Below are 11968 nucleotides of genomic sequence, written 5' to 3'. Positions count from 1 at the left end.
AGTAAACTAATTTTCACATGCACAGAAACATCGACTCTAGCCGAACTATGATTAGATGAAATATATACTTGTTCCAAATTTTGGCAGATCACTTTCTTCACCCAATGCTCTTTTTACGTAAAGACATTTGCATCTTCAAACATTAATGCTGACAGAGCGGACCTAGCAGCAGCAACTAGATTACAGGAAAACTATTTAGATAGTTGAGGATATTGCCACATTTGAATGAACCTATTCTAGCATAATTTATACCCACTTGAGATACAAACATTCAGGAAATGTTGCCTTTAGCACCTGTTGTGACTGAACAGCCTTGTGAAATCATTATGTTAAACTATATTTAAAACAAAAAAGCAATTCCTGGCAATTGATTTATGTGGATTCAAAGATAATAGGTACAATTTGTTTAACTGGAGGGTAGTTGTTGAAAATCAATGGGTAAAACAAGACCCTCAAGCATATCAAATTAATGTGGGGCACATGACTGTCTTGGTGTTTCCTTACCTATTATCATAGATAAGAAAGAAAGAAAGAAAGAAAGAAAGAAAGAAAGAAAGAAAGAAAGAAAGAAAGAAGAAAGAAAGAAAGAAAGAAAGAAAGAAAGAAAGAAAGAAAGTTTTTAACCAATTCTGTGTTTTAACTTAATTTGGTGCTTTTATATCTATGCTTCTAAACATTTGCATCTTTAACAAAACTCCACAGAATGTAAGGTAGCTAGCAACAATGCATGCCATTATGAAGGAGGGTCTTCTAACTAAAGCTGTATCAGCCTATGTAATGCACTTTTGTTCCTCAAATATGACAGCATCACTCTAAATCTGAATCTATACTCTGTTTGTATAGAGTAGATCTGTACTAACAAACACTGAGCCAACAAAAGGAAGTATAATATAAAATTTATCACGATAAATGGCTGTCTTAACCATTGAAAAAGAAAGCAGATTGTATTCAGGACATCTAAAATGACAACATAGACAATTTTCTAAAACCTACCGTGATAAATTTACTTGTTCTGAATTATCCTAGCAATATTTATCCCTTTTTTTTGCTCACAATAGAATTGCATATTTAGGACCCTTAAGCATTTTAATGCTAACTCTACTGTATTATGGAAACCATCTCTGTCTCTGTATGCAAACAATGTGATGGTCCAGGTTGCAACAAATTTATTTCTATTCCATGTGGCAATATGAACTGTAGAACTTAATTTATATTGCACAGCTAATATGGTAAAAAGATGGTGGCATTATAACACAACATCATGTAATAAAGCAGCCTTGTAGACTCTTAGCTGGAGTGTTTGTGTAAAGTCCATGTAGACACACAAAATAAACACCTAGACAGACATTCTGGAACAGCAGGGGAAGCTGTAGACACTGGCATCCTAGACAAAGCAAAATGTACATGTCATCTGGCAGTTTTTTTCAAAGTTCACTCTTAATAAGATAATTAGCAATCCCACCTACAAATCTGTTGGGCAATAACAGAAATCCTTGCACCGATGGGCTAATTAAGACACTAAGAGAGGGGGGGAAAAATCCTGAAATACAACATAGTCCATTATTCTAAATCAACTTTCCCCAACCTGATGCCTCCCAGGCGTGTCAGAGCTCAAGCTTTCATAATTTCCATGGGAGATCTCACGGCGACTGGAGATCACTCAAATACACAAGAAGGTAATCTAGAAAAAATGGCCTGAATTAAAATGGCAGGGGGAAACTGATTAACATCTGAAGCAAGCCCCCTACAACTTAGGAAGGAGCAACCTATACTTCCAACAACTGTCAAGATTCTGTTGCCCCAATTTTTCAAAGTACAGGTAGTCCTTGACTTATGACCACAAATGAGCCCAAAATCTATTTTGCTAAGTGAGAAATGTGTTAAGTGAGTTTTGCCTTACTTTATGACTTTTCTTGCCACGCTTGTTAAGTGAATGGCTGCAGTTGCTAAATGAGTAACACGGTCTTCCCCACTGACTTTGCTTGTCAGGAGGTCACAAAAGGGAGAGCACATGACCCCAGGACACTGCAACCGTCATAAATATGAACCAGTTGTCAAGCATCCGAATGTAAATCACATGACCATGGTCAGGGGTAGGCAACCTTGGCTCTTTTATGACTCGCGGACTTCAACTCCCAGAATTCCTGAGCCAGCTGGCTCAGGAATTCTGGGAGTTGAAGTCCGCGAGTCATAAAAGAGCCAAGGTTGCCTACCCCTGACCATGGGGATGCTGAAACGGTCATAAGTGTGAAAAATGGTCATCAGTCACTTTTTCCAGTGCCCTTACTTCAAAAGGTCACTAAGCAAACTGTTGTAAGTCAAGGACTGCCTAGAATCAAAAGTGGTCCAGATCACACTTCCATCCTTCAATGTGAATTCATCTGAGACTTTTCATTGCCAACCTTAAGTCATCGACGGTTTTAGTCTTTATTTTAGTATTAAATGTCCCAGCAGAAAGACTGTAGCAGTCTTCTCCACCTCTCCCTTCAGTCCATCTTCTTTTTTTCTTCCATTTCCTTCATCTGGGAATAGTTTACAAATATGTGTCGATTCAGTTAAAAACAAACTGTCCTAAACCCTTTAATTAGAATTCTCCCTAAGAAATATTTTCAACTGCAAGTGAGCACGTTTCGGTCTCCCTAGCCGGTTTTTGAAAGCTTCTGAAGGATGGGAGTGTAATTTTACTTTTTAATTGTCAGCGAGGAATTCAACAGATCACGGATAGATTTTGTTTTCTTCCTAGCATTTGAGTATTAGAAAAGAAGAATACTGTTGGCTGCAATTCTGGCAGGCTGAAAGCAGGGTAAAAGATTTAGCAACATCAAACAAACATCTCCAGCTAAGCAACAAAGTGGCCTTCCAGATGTGCTGGATTTGCCTCTCTCAATATTCCCGGCCAACATGATCCAAGTCCAAATGTCAGGAAATATGAGAAGTGAAATCCAACTCATCTGGACAGCACCCATTTGCGGAAGGTTACAATAGAGAAAAGAAAAGAGCTTGCAGACAGTTTCCCCCCCCCTTCCTTGTAATGTTGGAAGCTTCTTTTCACGATGCTCCAAATGTATAAAGAACATTCTGAGTTATCAATTAAATTGTCTTGACATATTGCAGACATATTTTACTGTAGCTGGGAATTTCTTTCCTATCTCCCAAATGAAGGCTGTTTGTGTACAGTAATTTCATGAAATGCATTAGCTGTAATAACAAGTAGTTTTAATAAAGCTACTGTACTATATGCCACTTTCTGCAAGGGGAGCTCAAAGTGGCATATTTTCCCTCAGGACAACAATCTTGTTGGTTTCGACCCTAAAACCTTCTACGGCGGATGGTGGAATGGGAATGCAAGCAGGGGAGATCCAGATTCAGCACCTTAACTTCTAGATACTGACTCTCACTCCTACGTGAAAAAGCTTTGAGAAAATTACCTCCCAACGAGCACAAGCAGCACTCCGGCAATTTAGAAGAGTGCTAGAAATTTTACTTTTCCATGAATGAGGAAGGAGCCAAATTTAACCTACATTCTATAATTGTTCTTGGCAAATTTGACAGCAAATCATTAAGGGGTGATTGTGTCGCTTTACACATCCCTTTATATTTTTGGTGACAGGAGCTCTCCAAATTGATTTTTAGCTGCTAGGTAGCTAATAGTTAATGATTAGCTATTTGTAAATGTTATTTCTAGGGCTTGACATAAGTAACTAGAGGCACGCCTGATCCAGAGAGAATTTTGTGCAGCTGCAACGGAGGTGAGTATGCTTGGAGCCACCATGCACCACCACACCCTAACTCTCTTAGTTCAATTTCTTGAAGAATGGATCGCTTTACTCAGAAAGAGGCAGAAAGACGACAAAGAGATGCTTAAATGGCATTTATCTCATTTGGTAAACTCAGCAGATAGGATTCCAAAAGACACATTAAATATGTACAATAGGATTTGGGCTCTTTCCATGAACCCTTTGGAAATGGGAAACCTCACTTTTAAAAGCAGAGTGCTTTCATAGACAGAAAAGAGGGCTGTAATTTGAGAAACAAGGCCCAATAAATAGGTATCCACGTGAAATTAGTTCCACAGTTCCTCGGAATTCGAACGGGTGTCTTCCAGAAACAAGAGATTTCTTTGAGCTATAAATTGGATGGCCCAAGGGACTTCTCTCTGTTGTATGCAAGCTTGCCTTTGACACAAGCCAGTGCAAGTTTTAGCCTTTCACATGATTAAATGCTGCTGAATGAAAAGTAACCCCAAACCATATACTGCATTAGAATTCAACACGTTCTCGCCCAGAAAAATCTCATCTAGCCATCAACCTAGGGGCTATTATCTCTTTTATCATTCTTCTATGTGTCGGCTTTCATTCTCTTGCCAGACTTAGAATACAAAAGCCAAATTTGGTATTTAGAACGTTGCGTTATTATTTTCATTTTTACCTTGCTTTTTGCCAAAGCTAATTCTACCTTTGGAAGTTACTCTCTGACTAGGAAATGTTTTTATTATTCAAGAAATTAAACAGAAACCTTGTATCGGATAAATAGGGCAATGTATACTCTAAATCATTTAGACATATTTATTTCAAAGTGTTCCATGCTCTGACGTAGCCTGTTCCCACAGTTCTCTAAATCAGAAGAAAAACAATGTTTTTTTTTCAAAAGAGCAACTATTTAATAGTTACCATATTAGTAATAAAAATCTGACTAGGATTCTAGCCTAAATATCAGTTTAAATGGTACTGAGAAGAACAGAGAAATACAATCTAAGGATGCATGCAGAGCAGTCAGCAAGCCAGCTAAAAATTTTCTACTTTGAAGTTATTTTCTGGAGACAGATCATACCGGAGAAAGTCTAGCCACGTGATCATTAAAACTGACTTGATGGCACATAATCATATGTTAAATGATTTACAGGACCAAAGAACCCAAAGTTAAGCTCATCTATTCCACAGAATTTGTTTCCAGCTGTAACAAAATAAAACGACAGTAGAAGCAAAGGGATATCACGCAGGCCACATTTTTGAAAAGACAGATCCTGTCACCATGATTTCTGAAAATAACCAGAAAAAAAATAATAAACTGGGCCACTTAATTTCAGCGTCAAAGATCACTAGTTACTTATGCTAAATCAGTCAACGCCGATGTAAATTAAACAGAAGATGCCAGTAAGGTAAAGAAAGGTTTACGTGTCAGTTCGCATCCGACTCTAGGGCACAGTGCTCATCTCCGCTTCTTACTGGAGGGAGCCAGTGTTGCCCGAAGACAATTGCCATGGTTGTGTGGTCAACATGGCTATTATGTTGTTATCTTCCCACCAAAGTGGTACCTATTAATCTACTTGCATTTGCATGTTTTCCAACTGCTAGGTGGGCAGGAGCTGGGGCAAGGAACAGTAGCGCAACCCTGTCACATGGAGTCTCAAACCCGGGCTGTCAAGCTCTTTGGCTAGCTCAGCGTCTTTAACCACTAAGCATCAGGCCCCCTCAGATGCCAGTATGCTGGGCACAATCTGTTCAATCTTCTTTTTAACATACAAGCGCCAATGAGCTTAATTTCAAAGTCTGACCTATTATAGCTTGAAGCTTCCGTTATAGTCCATTTATGTGAGGCTGGAGAAGAACTGTCCTTGCATTAACAAACAGAGTGATTTCTTACACTTCCCATTTTCAAGCTATGTCTCTCTCGCTATTACATGATAGTGCATCACCATACTTCTGCAGCTAATTAAACTCACCATCCAAGATGAGCTTTTAAAAATAATTCCACCCGTCCAATCACCTCAGATCAATGGTTTGTTTTGTTCGCCAGGCTGTATTTAGCTGTGCTCTTCTGCTAATGCAATAAATATTGCTGCTGTATTGAATTTCCTTTTCCATGTTATTCTCAAATCTACATCAAGGGCATGAATAGAAGTTGACTTAATGAATTATTTTTTTTAAAGAAAGCAAAACAGGGAATTAAATCCACAGAAATACTTGGGGAAAAGGAGGAATCAACTTTAATTTGCCCAGTGCTAGTAACATAAATACAAAATGGCATTTGGACACATGTTATATATCCACATAACAAATTTCCACATTAGTCACCTGACCAAGACAATACTCAATGGAGGCAGTCTTTCAAATCGCTTCAACCACATCTGGAGACTTGCAAACAGAAATACAAGCAACATTCAAACCATCCAAAAACAAACCACTTTGGCTTCCAACAATCAAATCATCTGATTGTTAACAAACATAATATATGGGATTTGCTACTGAAGGGTAACAAGTTTGCACTTGTGTGCCTGGCTGAGGAATTCTGGGAGTTGACGTCCTAGAAGCTGGGACCCCTAAGGTGTGAAGCCAGTCACATTAATGAGAATGGGTGTCCTTGGGCCAGTCACTCTCTCTCAACCCTAAGAAGCCGACAATGGCAAACCACTTCCAAAAAAAACCTTGCCAGAAAAATTACCAGGACTCTTCCAGACAACCACCAGGAGTCAACCCTGACTATAAGTCACCACTTACTCACACACAGAGACCAAGCAAAATCATGGTTAGGTTGAGAAGTTTCCAGTTTAGAAGCTTCAATCATGAATTTGCTATTCAGCATTAGAGAAATCGCTACTTTTATAGTATCCTCTTCCTTTGCAAAAAGAAACAGTTAGCAACAGAATTGCTACTAAGTAGGGATATTGGAAATAATTACAGGAAATGAATAAAAGTACTATTATAATGCTAAGTAATGACAGACTTGAATTAAAGCAATATTTATGGCATATAGGGCAATATTTACAGCAATTATATGTTTATAAGAAAAGAAAGGAAAGCATCAAACTGGCATGAGAATATAATGATTTCTGTGCAGTTCTAAATGCTTCATTCCTTTTGCAACTTCTGAAAAAAGACATTTAAATAATTAAATTAACAAAGATCAGGAAGACAGAATATCAAGGGTAGTTCGATAATCAAGGCTTCCATTTAAAAATGCAAGTTAATTTGTAGTTCAATGAGAGCAATACAGGAAAAAAAATGCAATTAATCATTGCCAGGTGCTGAACATTTGGGTAAATGGAAGTATTAATTTTTTTTGAGAGAAGTGAAAAAACTCTAGCAGAATCCACACAAACATAAAAAAGAAAGTTGATTTCTGAATTATATTTGGCAAGCAAAAGTCCCTGGGATGCTGAATTACAACTCATGTGGCTTCTCAAAAGAATTGTGTCAAGCTTTTGCTAGTAATTCTCAATGGAATTAGCAAATATTCCTAGTAGTATCTGAATTTCATTCAAAAAAAGGGGGGGGGAGAGAAATAGACAGGAAGTTAAATATTGTCTAGATTCCCAAGGCCAGTTCACATACTTTATTTCTATAGAAAAGTGTGTCATTTTACAAAGTACAGGCCAGAAAACACCTGTCCTCTGTGTATTTCACTTACATTAGTAATACACCAGTTCTATAACATAAATCAATGTAATTAACCTCCTGTTACAAGAGAGGGAGAGAAAGAGAGAGGCCACTGAAGGACAAAAGCTATTCAGCGAAATTATGGCTAACACGCAGACTAAAAGTTTCCACACTCAGCTTTCTGAACAGGTATATCTTACAGGTTTTCTTAGTAAAGATGTCCACTTACATCTATTACTATAAATATTCCACATGAGAAAAAAAAAATCAAGGGCAGTTTTAGAACCATGAACACATACTCTGTCTTTTACATATCTGTCTTTTACGTATTGCCCTGTTAACCGCCCTGAGTCTCTTGAGAGAAGGGCGGTATATAAATTAAATAAATAAATAAATAAATAAATAAATACTCCAAGAGAGTGATCACTGAGGTTCCCTACTTACTATCCCTTTTTGAAAGCACCTAATTTCCTTCTGACGAAGGAATCCTCAATGGAAAAAACCTTTAGATACTATCAAAGTGCTCTTTAAGAATCCCCTTAAAGGTTTTAATACAGACTACATAGGGCACCTCTCCAAGAAGTCTTGAACAAAATCTATCCTTCCCGTCAAGCCTCATAAAGTCTCAATGGCCAGGCCAATTTTTAAAAACATAAGACTATCTATGTTCCCATGTGAAATGTATTCTGTCAAATATTAACAGCACTGCATTAACACAAAAATCCAGTCATATTTAATATATTCCTCTGAAATAAGTTTTAAACAAGGTGCATCCAGGAAAATTCCAATTATTCAACAACCCAAAGAAGAAATAACAATCAAATCCTTAACGAGGTCTATAGATTTGAAAGTCTCCATCTCCTACGAGCTGCAGGAGGGAAGGATTCTGCCTTCTTTAGAAGATCCCCTAAATTCCAACCAGCAAGGGGGAAAAAAAAGCCCACAACCAACCAGCTTTCACCAATTCCACTGCAATGCCGAAACAGTCAGAACTCAAATGTCTGCGGGGCATGTTTGCCAAGACAGCAAAGCAAGAAATGAAAAGAGGGGACAAAATTTCTCCAACCCACCAAATTGGGGAGATGTGAGGAAGGAGTCTACCCCCACCCACCCCCAATCTTCCCAGGAGAAGGAAAACAAAAAGGGAGAGACAATCAATCCACAATAGCAGGAACTGTTCCAGTAGTTAGCCATGGTGTCGTTGGTCATCCTGTTTGAGTGTCAAGGCCCAAATGAGGCCTCCCTTTACCTGGCCAGCATAGCCCTTTGAAAGGTGAGTCCCACCTGTCCTCCTACCCCTTCAGCCCCCCCCCAAGGAAAGGAGAAAGGAGGACCACCAGCAGGACAACTGTAACCTTCTCCTCTTCCTCCATGGCCCAGGCGACCTGCCTCTCCATCCAAACAAGGCTGGAGGGGAAGAAAAAGAGAGTAAGGAAAAGGAAAGGAAAAGGAGGAAAGAAAAGAAAGAGAAGGAGAGGAAGAAGAAAGCAGGCAAGGAGAAAGAGAAGGGGAAGGAAAGGACGAGGAGGAAAGGAGAAGCAAGGGGGAAAGGAGGAGGAAAAAAGGGGGGAAAGAAGAGAGGAGGAAAGCAGAGGTGGAAGGAGCAGGAAAAGAAGAAAGGGGAGAAGAAAGAAGAGGTGAAGAAAAGAGAGAAGAGGGGAAGGAGGAGCAAAAGGAAAAGAAGAAAAGATGAGAGGAAGGAGGAGAAGAGGGGATGGAGATAGAAAAAAGAGGGGAAGGAACAGAGGAAAAGAAGAAAAAGGGAGGGAGGGAGGGAGGAGAGGAAGAGGGGAAGGAGAAAGAAAAGAGGGGAAGGAGGAACAGAGGGAAAGAAGGAAAAGGAAGGAGGAGCAGAGGAAGAAAGAGGGGAAGGAGAAAGACAGAAAGAAGAGGGGAAAGAGGAAAAGAAGGGCAGGAGGAGAGGCAGAAAGAGGGGGAAGGAAAGGAGAGGAAGAAAGAGGGGAAGGAGAAAGACAGAAAGAAGAGGGGAAAGAGGAAAAGAAGGGCAGGAGGAGAGGCAGAAAGAGGGGGAAGGAAAGGAGAGGAAGAAAGAGGGGAAGGAGAAAGACAGAAAGAAGAGGGGAAAGAGGAAAAGAAAGAAGGGCAGGAGGAGAGGCAGAAAGAGGGGGAAGGAAAGGAGAGCAAGCAGGAGGAGAAAAGCCTCGCTGCTCCAGAACCCGCCCGCGGGCCACCTGCGGAGGGACTACAACTCCCATCCCCCCCAGCCGGGGAGGATGGGCGGCGGGGCCCTTCGGCAGAGCCATCCCAGCAAAGGCGCCGGCTCCCTCCCTCCCCTCCCTTGCTCGGCCCAGCGGGACGGCGCCGGCCGTTGTGGCCCGAGGCCGAGGGGGGGGGCGGCGGCGGCAGGCGGCGCCCCGGCGTCTCTACCTGTGAGGCGGACTTTGATGCTGGAGCCGGGCCTGCGGGTGCCCGCGTTCGACATCGCTCCCCGCAGAGCGACCCGCGCGCAGGGCGGGAGGCCGGATCAGCCGCCGGCCACGGCCGACCCCATCCGCGCCTCCCTCGTCGTCGTCGTCGTCTGGCAGGCCCGGCCGGCCTCTCTCCCCCTGCCTTCCGTCCTTCCCTTCCCTTTCCTTTTTTTTTTTCCTCTCAGGAAAGATCCCGATTCCCTTTTTTTTTTGTTGGTTTGTTTTAAAGGAAAACGCGAAGAATTGTCATCCTGGGTGAGGAGCGAAGCCGCCTCCGGTTTCTCCTCAGACGGAAAAGTAGCGGCGGCGGCGGCGGCGGCGGAGGCGGCGCCGCCTCACGGAGCTCGACGCCCGCCCCGCCGGACGCGAACGGCGACTGCGCGGGCTCGCGACGCCCCGCCCAGCCAACCGCCCGCCTGCCTGCCTGCTTTCGCGGCAGGCCCGGCGCCACCCACTTTTCTTTTTTTTTTTTTGCCTTTCCCTCTGGGGGCGTGTGCGCGTGCGCGCGCGCTCGCCCGCTCTTGCTCACGCGCGTCCCCGCGGCCATCTTGGAGAGGTCCGCCTATATCGGGGGTGGGGTGGGTAGGCAACCTTTGGCTCTTTTCTGACTCGTTGGACTTCAACTCCCAGAATTCCTGAGCCAACATGGCTCGGCTTGGAAACCTCTCCCTTTCCCCTCAGCACGGCTGGCTCAGGAATTCTGGGAGTTGAAGTCCACGAGTCAGAAAAGAGCCAAAGGTTGCCTTGCCCTGGCATAGACTGTAGAGCAGGCGTCTTCAAACTTGGCCCTTTTCTGACTCGTGGACTTCAACTCCCAGAATTCCTGAGCCAGCTTTGGCTCAGCTTGGAAACCTCTCCCTTTTCCCCTTCCCCGTCTCAGCATAGCTGGCTCAGGAATTCTGGGAGTTGAAGTCCACGAGTCAGAAAAGAGCCAAGGTTGCCTACCCCTGGCCTATATAATAAAGCTTCGCGCGCGATACAAACACACAGACACACACACACACACACACACACAGAGAGAGAGAGAGAGAGAGAGAGAGAGAGAAAGGAAAGGAAGGGGGAGGACTCGCGCCTCTCTCTTGTGGGCGTGGCGGAGTGCCTGACCTAGACTAGAGCAGCGTTTCCCAACCTTAGGAACTTGAAGATGCGTGGACTTCAACTCCCAGAATTCCCCAGCCAGCTGGCTGGGGAATTCTGGGAGTTGAAGTCCACGCATCTTCAAGTTCCTAAGGTTGGGAAACGCTGGACTAGAGGACTCCAGACGTGAAACTACCAATCCCGTCAGCCCCCGGGAAAGATGAGCCAATCACGGGCGGATTCTCTCTGGAGGGGTCACAGGTGGACCACACCTGAGATGATGCCTGGGATCAGCCTCCTGGCCCAGGATGATGGGAGGTCTGGTCCGTGGCATCTGGAAAGCAGGATTGGATGGAAGGAAACAAACAAAAGAGTTCCATCAGGAGAAGAAGGGGGGGGAATTGCTTGAATTAATTACAGAGATTGCAAGAAGGATTCAGGCACCGCTTTTGTCTTTAGTATCTATAGGTGCAGGCTTAATAAATAAAGCGGGCTTATAAAGCTGGAAAGCCTCTTTTTCAGATCTGCGGGCTGAAAATGGTCAAATTTCTTTTTTTTTTTTTTTAGCTAAGGATTTGAGGGATGCTCCTTTTTTTTCCGACCCCGCATTTCCAACCGAGTTGATTCAAGAAGCTGGGCTGTCGGCTTGGTTAACTGTGGCTTGTGAAATAAATCACAGTTGGCTGGGTTTCCCCTCTTCCTTCTCGGCCCTCCTGGTTGCGTTTGCACAACAAGCTAAGTCGCCCACCATATTTGCTCAATATATGAACGAGGTGCTGATTCGCTTTGCAACCTGCAGCCAGTACCACATTGCAACCACAATCCCCATCTAAAAACAGGAATGACTTTGATTTATAATAATAATGAACTAGTTAGGCGGACAAATTGGAAGTGTTATTTTGTGGTGCCGCTGACTCAAAAACACGTATATCTCACAAACAATGCAAAGTTTTGAGCCTCACAGAGCCCTTTGGGCATGGAAAAAACTTAAATCATAATCCCGATTTCTGCACCAGGATAACAAACTTGTCAGGACTGCAGAGGGCAGCTCCACAGACAATATCCCGAGGGCATTGTTGTTTGTTC

The 11968-nt window shown here is 42.8% G+C and overlaps 1 protein-coding gene across 2 annotated transcripts in view; it reads right to left on the bottom strand.

The window, feature by feature from the left end:
- The window catches only part of SMURF1 (SMAD specific E3 ubiquitin protein ligase 1), a 37480-nt gene extending 27054 nt beyond the window's left edge, over positions 1-10426 (bottom strand). For both annotated transcript variants that reach the window (XM_083373075.1, XM_083373076.1), the window contains exon 1: positions 9765-10426. In XM_083373075.1, the coding sequence (XP_083229201.1) occupies positions 9765-9819 (55 nt within the window). In that variant the 5' untranslated portion in view covers positions 9820-10426. The remainder of the gene's footprint in view (positions 1-9764) is intronic.
- Between the last annotated feature and the right edge of the window lie 1542 nt (positions 10427-11968).

The sequence above is a fragment of the Vipera ursinii genome (assembly GCF_947247035.1).
Source record: "Vipera ursinii genome assembly, chromosome: 13".
NCBI classification, from domain to species: domain Eukaryota; kingdom Metazoa; phylum Chordata; class Lepidosauria; order Squamata; family Viperidae; genus Vipera; species Vipera ursinii.
The sequence above is the reverse complement of the archived record's forward strand: the minus strand, read 5'-3'. Positions and strand labels throughout refer to the sequence as shown.